This window comes from Protomyctophum bolini (genome assembly GCF_963924005.1).
Source record: "Protomyctophum bolini genome assembly, chromosome: 23".
Lineage (NCBI taxonomy): Eukaryota > Metazoa > Chordata > Actinopteri > Myctophiformes > Myctophidae > Protomyctophum > Protomyctophum bolini.
Genome location: NC_137884.1, coordinates 658,368 through 670,000, shown reverse-complemented (window position 1 = coordinate 670,000; position 11,633 = coordinate 658,368). Strand labels below are relative to the sequence as shown.

The 11,633-nt window shown below is 41.8% G+C and overlaps 1 protein-coding gene across 1 annotated transcript in view; it reads left to right on the top strand.

Annotated features, from left to right (window-relative positions):
* LOC308310974 (aldo-keto reductase family 1 member B1-like) overlaps positions 1-9,794 on the top strand; it is a 10,787-nt gene extending 993 nt beyond the window's left edge. The window contains exons 2-10 of the mRNA XM_080757466.1: positions 294-461; positions 1,064-1,180; positions 1,629-1,706; positions 3,295-3,417; positions 5,547-5,653; positions 5,768-5,849; positions 6,910-6,993; positions 8,891-8,973; positions 9,224-9,794. Of these exons, the coding sequence (XP_080613592.1) occupies positions 294-461; positions 1,064-1,180; positions 1,629-1,706; positions 3,295-3,417; positions 5,547-5,653; positions 5,768-5,849; positions 6,910-6,993; positions 8,891-8,973; positions 9,224-9,266 (885 nt within the window). The 3' untranslated portion in view covers positions 9,267-9,794. The remainder of the gene's footprint in view (positions 1-293; positions 462-1,063; positions 1,181-1,628; positions 1,707-3,294; positions 3,418-5,546; positions 5,654-5,767; positions 5,850-6,909; positions 6,994-8,890; positions 8,974-9,223) is intronic.
* The last annotated feature ends 1,839 nt before the right edge of the window (positions 9,795-11,633 follow it).

Here is an 11,633-nt window from a genome sequence, read left to right as displayed (position 1 = left end):
TTCAAAACTGCTCTCAAAGGGCACCTACGGACGGCTGCAATTCGAAACTGGCCCCCGTAAAAGTCCCCCACCATCCCCTTTTTACGTTTTATGATTTCCTATTTTTTCTTAGAAGTGTATATTTGTACATCTCTAAATGTTCTCATTAATCGAAAATGGTGGACCCTATTGTCCACAGTTAACAGTTTTTGTATTGAGTGCTTGAAATGTACCTATTCTGCAAACTGTTAAAATATACTTCAATCAATCAAAACCTCCATATTTATCCCCACAATCTTTGTGGCCTTGTAAAGTCTCCCACAGGCAAAGTGACAGAGGCAGTGAAAGCAGCCATCTCTGCAGGCTACAGGCTCATTGACGGGGCTTTCGTCTACCAGAACGAGGCAGAGGTGGGCGAGGGTGTCCAGGCTATGATCAAAGATGGCGTGGTCAAAAGAGAAGAACTTTTCATGGTCAGCAAGGTAGGTCATCGTGTGTGGGTGAGTGTGCATATCAGTGCTGCACTGCCAAATGAAACGGATGCAACTAAAAATGCTAGTTTTTGAACAGGCTATGGTCAGATTAAAGGAGAATTCCATGCTAGAAGCCTTTCTTACCTTTATTTGTAGTTGATACGTCCCCACCAAAGAGGTCCAGGTGTTATTTTGTGCAGAAGCGCATTTATGGCCATTTCCCCTACCACAAGCCCTCAAATTAATTGAATTGAATGGGGCATTGGGGTGTTGTGCTAATTCGCTTATTTCCATCGCTCAAAAATCATTAGCAAAATTAGCAAATTAGCACAAAAACCCAACCCCCATTGAGGGCTTATATTAGGGGAAATAGCCAATAATGCACTTTTGCACAAAATAACACCTGGACCTCTTTGGTGGGGACGTAACAACTACAAATAAAGGTAAGAAAGCCTTCTAGCATGGAATTCTCCTTTAACCATGGCATGGAATTTGCCCTGTTCACTTAATTTCCATTTTTAATTGAAGTGATTGTGCTTTAGGTTTCTCCTACTCGGATGCACTTGGTTGTTAGGTTGATGACACCTTTTGACTTTCCTGTTTTCTCTCAGCTGTGGTGCACCTTCCATGAAAAGTCTCTAGTGAGGGGAGCGTGTGAGAAGACCCTTAGTGACCTCAAACTGGACTACCTGGACCTCTACCTGATACACTGGCCCATGGGTTTTAAGGTACAGTATGTTCAGCTGTTTATCCTGTCCTCGTCTGAGGAAAATAATCTGTGTTTACCTTTAGAAATTCTTGTCATTCTCCCTTTTCACACATCGCATTTTAGGACTTGGCCTTTTCAGTCTTAACAATTTATTTAGCTTTAATCCAACCATGAGTTCCTGACGAAGGCCTATTCATAGTCTGGATTTTCGGTGGTTAGGTGACCACCGCTCCGGTGGTGAGCTGACCACCGGAGCTGAAATAACGTTGAGCGGTGGTGAGTAAAAACAGAGAAGGGCTGGAGCGGTGGCGGTGGTTTGCTCTTCACCGCGGCTCGTGACGTCATGTTGTAGTTCGGTGGTCACCCCACCACCGAAAAGCCAGACTATGTATGAGCCTTTACCCCTCCCATGCCTAGTATATTACTGTACGTGTATCCAAGACTGTTCCTTCTCTTTTGTTCTTCAGGCTGGCAGTGAACTCTTCCCTCTCGACAGTGAAGGAGAAACCATTAGTGACAATACCTCCTTCGTAGACACATGGGAGGTGAGTGGGAAAGAATGACATAAGGCATCTTAGACATTAGAGAGGAACCACTTAAACCCTATACCTTTTGTCTCTACACCAAATCTCTTTGCTGAAAATGGTGATCTACGTCAGGGGTTTTCAACTGAGTATGAACCAGGGACCACCACCCTGACTGAGAATCAACCTGGGGACCACCACCCTGACTGATAATTAACCTGGGGACCATTGTTGTGTTGGGAGGGGGGATATGGTCATGGTGTGGGGGGAAAGAAATTAACCTTCCATATTAAACTCATGTTGCTGTTCATTGTAACTTATTCTATGAGTAAGCAGACACTTGCGATTGATTATGGGATGGGCACAGTTCCTTGTAATGGTGTCTCAACCAGGCAATCCGGTATGGTTTCCCTTGAGATTCTAACTCACTTTTCTGTGGAAGTTCTTGACATCCGACTTCCCAGTAACTGACAACATCGATGCGTCATAATTTGTCACCAGATCATTTACTGCATTGTTCCTCAACTTTCTCTAACCCTAACCCAATACAATAAATTCAAATACGAATGTTCACTTTCCTACATTACTAAATGCATGGTCAGGGACCACATGCAACACCTTCACCTTCACGGACCACCTGTTGAAAACCCATGATCTACGTGATCACAACGTTGTGGACTAATACGTAGGGGATAGAGTGAGAATTCTTGTTGATAACACAGCCAAATTGCAACTCGTCATTGGAATGCATTCAAGGTCAACATTTAATATATCACTGTTATAAAAGCAATAATACACCCACATGACGGCATAATGGCTTTGGCACATAACCCGTCTTTATTTATCCTGGGTGAAAAGATAATAAAGGCTGTTTTTTCAGGGATAATATGAGTGCTGACCAGTCCGTCTGCTCTGTGTGGTGAACTGCAGAAGGCACCCGACAAACATGTCAAATACCGTACGGATGAAAATTGGCTACCATAAACGGAATCTCCATATGGTGTAGTTGAATCAATGGCTGAGGATACGCTGGAGTTTTATCTGGTGCAAATTAACCAAAACGCAGAGCAGAAAACAGTACATACTAGCTATCAACAGTTCACACAGTAATTGATCTATTTGCCAGAGTTACAGGCGTTGAAGGTAGTGGTGGGCAGACTGATTCTTTTCACAGTAGCGGTTCCCTTGAGTTGAGCTAATTCACTGTAGCCTGTCTGAATGTCTTATCTTGTTCAAACATCAGGTTAAATTGGTGCTTACTCTTCCTTTTGTTAATTGGCATTTGGCATTTGGCCACTAGATGGCATTCTATTTCTACTGTTGCCCCAAATACTGTGCCTCATGCTTTTTATTTCTAGTGTTGCCCCAAATACTGTGTATCATGCTTTTTAAAGTTTATTTTCTTTTTCATTTTACAAATATGTTCATATGAATCAAATGTAATGAAACGATTGAATATATTCTGTATACTCATTTTATATATGCATGACATGGCTGTGTCTAGTCAATGCAAGACTTTAAAAAATATATATAAATAATTATAGTTTGCCAATTCAGTATCACGTGAGGATATGATGTCGAGGCTTGAGGTTTGATGTTTTTTTTTCAGGGCATGGAGGAGCTGGTGGATGCTGGTTTGGTCAAGGCTATTGGTGTCTCCAACTTCAACAAGGAGCAGATTGAGGCCGTCCTCAATAAGCCAGGCCTCAAGTACAAGCCTGCCAACAACCAGGTACTGTACACCATGTTTGAGTGGGGAATTTGGTTTGCTTAAAACACAGGCTCACATTAAATAAAGGGTTCAGAAGATATAGCCTGCAGTAGATTAATCAGGGTCATGGGTTAAAGGTGCGTCTATTACAGCTGCAGCGAGTTTGCAACAGGTGAGCTAGATGACAACGACATTATTCAGAAATCGAATCCAAAGCGAAGTAGGCACAAAAAATCTACAGGTGCTGAACAAAAAACAAGCCCAAATTGATTAAATCAATTAATTACCAGCTGCATTATTATTATTATCTGTGGGTCTGCTGCTGACGTTATGCCACTTTTTAGCTGCGCTCCGCTGTTATGCTCAAATTAGTGACCCTAAAGACTTCTGCGGCAACATGGCTGGAGACGAGGCAGCCAATCAGAACTGCTCGACTATATATATACTCTAAGGTGGGAGTCCACTGTCTGCGAGTAGTCACTGAGACTCAAATGTGTTGCTGTCTGTTACCCATTAAATCAGAGAGTCTGCTGCCACGTTTTATCGGCGCTCCGCTGTTTTTTTTGCCCCCTCAATGTCGTAACTGTTCTATTAGTTGGCTCTGGGACTGCAATCATAGCTAATGGCTGCAGGGAAGCTTAGGCACGTCACTGCGTGGCAGGCGAAATAGCCAATGCGAACTGTCTAATCGTAATACTTAGACGCAAAACAACTATTGTCGAAGAACAATGTTGATGTAACTAAGAGACTTGCTGAGTGAGCTATATTTTATATACAGAGATTTAGAAGCAATAAGCAAAATAGTGAGCCGACATTTCCTCCTTCCGTGAGACTGTTTCTCTTCTCCTCATCTCCTGCGGACTAGAGGGAGATGAGATCACACTGTGGAGTGGGCGTGTAAGAGTATCAAGATAAACAATTGATTGCTACAAAGGTACATTTCAATCCTAGCATCTGTCTAAACAACATCCAACATAGCGTTCTTGCATTCCTTTTATACATTTCCAAAATCCAACAAGAAAATGGCCACACTCTTTTACCAATAAGTGCAGATTCACACAATGGTATTTAGACCCCCTTCCGCCCGCTTCCAGTTTAATAGAAAATGACCGGGCTGGCAGATCGATGGCTGTTGGTTTGGAGCTAGTCAGAGCAGTGCCTCCCTCAGGGCTATGTAGATCAATTAGCTGCTGCCATTGACCTTATACCCCGTTTCCAGATCCAGTCCACCCTTCACCATAAATGTCTTCTATGTCTGGCTACAGCTTTCTTATTGCATTACAACATCCTCCTTAAGCCCTTTCAGTAGGAGGCTGCCTGTGCTTTGTGTCTCTGTGCTACACAGAGTTGGGGGTAGTTGTAGAAAATAATAGATCATTTATTTTAGTTTTACATACATACAGTACATACTGTATATACTATAGCGACATTATTGTTCTTTTTTCTTTGGTAAGTTTGGTTGTCAAGCTGAAAAGGTTTGGTAACCCCTGGATTGCACTAGAATGCCATTTGTACTGCATAATACAACACATGAGAAGTTCAACCCAAAATAACTTCGGTGACCTTCACAACGAATCCTGCTGCACATCGTCCGAAAGTGCGCTTCGTACTGATGTTCTAAAAACCGCATTCTACTGAAAAAATGGGTTTCGCTTCGTTTCCCGGGGGGCGGGTTCAAACATTTTCTCTTTGACGCAATTGGTCAGAGCTACTGTCAGTCAAAGGTCTCAAGCATTGAACGTCACTGTACCAAAGCCCGATTGGCCACACCAGTTCTCTGGAGGAAATGGGTGTACAATTGAGCCTCTCCAGACCGTAATCCACCGGCAGGCAATTTCTTTTTTGCCATCGGCTGATTCGGTCTGGCTTATTAGCCAGGCTATCCTTCATGTGCCCAAAAGAACAGTGGCTGGCGCACACACACACACACACACACACACACACAGTCCCCGACGACACACTGCATCCGTTACCCTCACTTTACGTCAAAAGTCCTAACTATTACTCGAAGTACACAGCCAGTGTGAAGGCAAACCGCAGCAAATTATAAAAATATGCAAGAATCGCAACTTCTCCACCCATTCGCATCGAGTACCGAAGTATTAGGTGAGAATGTGACCTTAATGTATGTGTCTTTTGTGTGTCCCCAGATTGAGTGCCACCCATACATGAATCAGGAAAAGTTGATCAACTACTGCCACTCGCAGGGCATCTCCGTGACAGCCTACAGCCCCCTGGGATCCCCCGACAGACCCTGGTGAGACCCAACGTTAACGTTCTATTTCCACACATGTATACTCTCAAAGGATGTCGCGGTCAAATCTTATGAAAATGTATGAATGCAGTCAGTTAATTGATGTTTCAATCACAGGGCCAAACCGGATGACCCTTCACTCCTGGAGGATCCCAACATTAAGGCCATTGCAGAGAAGCACAAGAAGACGTCCGCCCAGGTATTGCTGACCCTTTGTGACGTCAGACACAATGTGATGTTAGACACTGGCCTCGGTTGGTGCAACAATGTAGATTGGTTGACTAAGGTCGCCTTTATTTAATAAACAGTTAATGGGGCTCAAATAAGGCACTCATTGTACCATGCCTACATAATATAATGGCATGGATGTTTATTTTGTTTGCAAGATCATTCTTCACAGTTCACACCAAAAAAAAAGCAAGGTAGATCATGAAACTTGAATTAGGCTCCTTACTTATGCTGCTTGATCACGTACGTATATACTTGGCATTATTCTTTACGCCATGCTATGCATTCTTATGCATTTTTTCTCCTGCTGGGTAAGCGTGGGTCTATTAATATGCTATGAGCTTTTTCCGTTAGCACATCATGTTTAATAATATATACAAATTATATAGCGCTTTTCAAGGTACCCAAAGTCGCTTTACAGAACAGAAATAAATACAATTTTATTAAAAGGTTCAAAACTAGAAATCAAAAGTGGACAAACAAGAAGAGAGTGTGTGTGTGTGTGTGTGTGTGTGTGTGTGTGTGTGTGTGTGTGTGTGGGGGGGGGGGGGGGGTTTATGTAGGGAAAGCCAGTCTGAAAAGGTGGGTTTTGAGTGTGCTTTTTACAACATTTCGAAGGTGGGGGCAGCTCTGATGTGTGTTGGGAGTGAGTTCCACAGAGAAGGGGCGGCCACTGCGAAGGCCCTGTCTCCCCAAGTTCGTTTGTTGGACTTGTGGGGTTCCAGTTGGTTGGCAGTGCTTGACCTGAGGGAGCGGGAGTTAATCAAACTACAACTAGTTTTCCTAGCATATGGGACATGTTCTGTGTTTGCATGCATCAGTGTGAGTTAGAACACACGGTTGTGTGCTGCATGCAAGATTGCATTGATTTGGCATCAGCCAGGCGAAACTTTTTAGTTGTGAGATTTATTCTTGCTTCAGTCCATGCTGACTGCATGAACCCACATGGCTGTTGTGAGATACACAGGGGGACTCACTTCCTACATGTGGTTGACTCTCCCTAACTCCCTACTTCTCTCTCCCTGTTTCAGGTCCTGATCCGCTTCCAGATTCAGAGGAACGTGATCGTGATTCCCAAGTCCATCACACCACAGCGCATACAGGAGAACTTCCAGGTATCTGGGCTAAGTCTAGCTCATTCAAATAGTTTTCGAGTGAGAGAATGTTGTATAGGTGAGTGGTTCAGACGTCTGACTAGAGCCTGAGCGATGTATCTGTTTGGCTGATATTTCGGCCCATACTTGGCTTTGTTGGTGACATCAGTATCTAACCTGGCATGGCCAGACTAATGCGTAGCATTTAAGCCTGTCCCCTAGCCCTGTTTTTAGGAATCGAGCTTCGGCAGGAATTTTCGAGCGTACGTCCATCGTTTTTAATAAAAAACCAAAACGTTTGCGCACCGATAGAACGTGCTTTTAACCAAGCTGCTATCGGTGAGGGGGAAAAAAAGACTTTAGAAGTCTCGTCTTGAAAATAGCTGATCTGCAAGCGCACGGCGTGTCTACTCGTAGATGCGACACGTTGTGAGCTTGCAGATCGGATATTTTCAGCATGATGCACGCATGACCACCAGCGCTTCCCTACGCAAAAATAAACAGTTTATGAAGAACTGTTTATTATAATATATATCCCATGCCTACAGTTAGGCCTCAAACACGTTTATCTAGCTACTAAGTGTATGGGACGGTCTGCTTGCATGTAGGCGATCTGCGTGAAAGAGCACTGTAGTTGTGTGCTGCTATTGCACGCACGCATCAGAGAAAGTGCATGTCCGAGAGATTACATATTATAGAACCTTGCAGGGCGGGCTGGACATTCTTACATATTTTCGCTGTAATCTTTTTTTTTTTTATAACTAAAACGGAAATAAGTGCAACCCATTCATTGAGGTTCGAGTGCCAACTTAACAAGCGATTGTCCGAAACTTTGAACGTTTGGAGATGGCCTTAGTAGATATTATCCTGAACTTCGTTGTGGAAGATTTATTTCCAATGGGCGGTTACAAACAGATTCCAACGTCACAGCAAAGCGTATATCTATTCTACGTCCGAGCATAGACATGGTAACGCCCCGCCTGCCTCTGATGACACTGCACGTCTTGCCCCAATGGTCTCACCAGACTGTCCTCCGAGACCCGAGATTACTCTGTAGTAGGAACTAATAGTACAAGAGAATGACAGCTTGGCACGCGCAACAGTAACTTGTAACTTTTATTTTTGTAGAAGAGGCAAACTAATTGTTTATGCCGTTTGCTTTGATTGAATGATTGATCACGTACGTTGTATGATTTGATTTGGGTGTGTTCTAAATTAAAGTGTTAGTGTTGATTATCGTGTATTAATCTAATTATAGTAAACTATTATACTGAAAAAAGATAAAGATCAAGGGAAAAGAGACCTTTTTACAATACAATAATGTTTCAAGTTTACACTACACATATCAAATAAACGGCATAAACAATATTAGTTTTACTCTTCTACAACACATAAAAGTTACTGTCGCGCGCGCCAAGCTGTCATTCTCTTGTATTATAACGTACGTATTTATTTCCCACCACGGAGTAACCTCGCAGCAGACTATCCAGCATATAGCTATCCACCTCGGAGGAAAGTCTGGTAAAGGCCGGCAGTGTCGGTAGGCCAATCGGAGGCAGGCGGGGCGTTACCAATACCATGTCTATGCTCGGAAGTAGAATAGATATACGCGACAGCAAATAAGTCACTTTGAATATAGTGGGCTCTGATTGGTCACCCACAACTCTGGGTGAACTCTCCCCAGGGATTTCTTTCCCCTGTCATCACAGTATCTGCACTTACAGGTGTGCCTCGATTTTATTATTTTATTTTAAATGTTTTACCTTTTCATTTTAAAGCCAGACAATCTACAAGCTCTGTCTGATCGCAGCTTGTAGATCAGCTTTTTTTATATATATATTTATTTTTTACACATTAATCATCATTCTGACTTTTCACCTTGTGCCGCTAAAATCCTATGTATGTATGATCACCACAGGTGTTTGATTTTGAGCTGTCTGAGGAGGAAATGAAGACCGTATTAGGATTCAACAGGAACTGGAGAGTGTGTCCAATGCAATGGTGAGTTCAGTATTATAATTTAGGTTTTAATTTGCATTAGTGGAGTCAAAAGCACAGAACAGATTGCAGTGTTTAGGGCTGCAACTAACGATTATTTTCATAATTGGCCGATTAATGTGTTTATGGCGATGGGGGTGCAACAAAGCGTGAAATTTGATATATGTAGATAAAGGTTTTCTGCCCCACAGCGGTGATATGGCTTGTCAAGATATGACAATTTCTATTTCTTCTTTGTTTCTTCACCATACAGGAGCACGAAACACAAGGACTTTCCTTTCAACGCTGAATTCTGAGATGGAAAGAGTTTTTCCACAGCTTCACAGTTGATGCTCTATTTTTGCCAGCATTGCTTCGTTATAAAACACACATGTATTCAGCAGGATGCACATAAAGTGCACTAAGACCCACACGCCGACTGCACTTGCAATACGAACTTTATTTATAGGTTCGTATTGCAAGTGCAGATGGTGTCTTTGTGCACTTTACAATTAGGCATTTAGCAGACGCTCTTAATACAGAGCGACTTACATTAAGCAAAAACAAAAGCATGGCATACATCACATAATATAAAACGTAGTTATCATGAATCATGTATAAACTAAGAACGTAACTGTGGAGTATCTAGTAAACTATACATACTATATATTATACATGTGTACTATAAAGTACTATGACTACATAAAATGCAATTCTAGTGCTGTCTACGTAACTTTATGTGCATCCTTCTGAATACATTGAGCCCTGCCTCAGAGCATACAGGTGTGCATAATACTTTGTTGCCTATAAAACACACACACACACACACACACACACACACACACCCCAGTTAATGTTACACACGCACGCATACATACATACATACATACATACTGTCATACATACTGACATACATGCATACGGTCTAGTTTAACTTGGACTCAGGGGGGTGGTCTGCCTTGCATAGTCCCCAGTGAATAGGCATGTTGCCCTTCACTGGTAACCTTACTTTGGAATTATTTTTAAATCTATGAAGGTATTGTAGGCTGGGACTTTACAAAAAAGCCCCCCTTTTAAATACATACATACATCCATCTCAGAAGTTGAAGCAGTTTTTAAGGACCCACTTTTTGGCCAGTGCAATAGAGCATGCTTTTGCCTTTTTTAAACCCTACCCATTTTAACCAAATAGCATACATACTGTACATGCATACATACACACACACACACACACACACACACACACACACACACACACACACACACACACACACACACACACACACACGCGTGCACACACCCCAGTTACTGTTGCCAGTGCCACACACACACACACACACACGCCCTTCAGTTACTACTTTATATTTTTGGAATATAACGCTCTGTCCTAGCCCATAATGAAATTAGAAATCCCCAGAAAATAATAGCACAAGCTGCATTTCTCACCTAATTATAGTAAACATGATATGCGCTATTTAGCCGTTACATCATCGTTTCTGAAAAGCTCCGTTTCGTATGACTACACAGATCCACTGATCCGGATATTTTACAAACGCAAAAAAAATGAACTGACATGCTTTCCAAATTAATCTTGGAGTGGCCGTTGTGAAATGTAGCCTAATAAGCAGTGGGTTGTATGTGAAAACCATTGGCAATATATAATTTACCTTTTGTACAATTTAAAAAAAATCCGTTGTAGGATAAAGACATCTTCAACTGAACTTATACACGAACACATATTATTTTGTATAGGATTTCACAAAGAGTAATGACAAAGTTTACGGTCAACTGGGAAAACAAACACAATGGGTTCTCTCAGCCCAACTAACAAGTTGCATTTAGGTCAAAACAAGACTTTGTGATATTGCACAATACTATATGCATTTATCAATGCACTGTTTGAACAGACACTCCTTATGTCAGGTTACAAATATTTGTGGTGTTTGTTTAGTTCATAATATTTGAACACTATATGCCTTAGGATGACGAAGCACTTATCCGTGTTTATTCTGATTTATGTCTGGCCTCACCAAAGTCATGCATTGTATAGTATTAGTAGTCTTGTTGAGGAACAGTTGCATTGGATGTTCAGTTGCATTTCATGTCAGAATAAAGTTTACTTTGCTTAAAAATATTTGAGTTTTCTTTGTGAAGGCACCTAACCATTTTTCTCCCAACATAGAGTTGGGGCGGCACTTGTCGGTAGGGCTGGGATGAGGCTCTGCGTCATTCCGATGGGGGCTCCTCACTGGCAGGTGAGTCGGTAGGATTCAACATAAGTGATATCACACAAATGTGTGTGGAGAGGAATTATGGACGATTAAATTGGGGTTAAAATGGCTGAGGAAAATAAATACATAATGACATGGCATGATCTGTCATTAGAAATATTTAATAGTCATTGAAAGTAATGGACCACCAAACTAATTTTTTGGGAATAATGTCGGACAAGGTTCTTGTATATTGTGCAGGAAGGAAATTATATCAAGAGCCCCCTAGTGAAGCTAGATGTTGAATGTCAACAAATCCGTTTTTTTATTTTGTTAGTTACGTTACGAAACAATAATACAAGCAAATTAGTCGGGCACTTGCTTGAGAAACATTATTTAATGAGTAAAAGTTTGTGACAGCTTTAAAGGGTCAAGCCCGTGTTATTACATTCAATTGTCTACTTTATTCTTTCA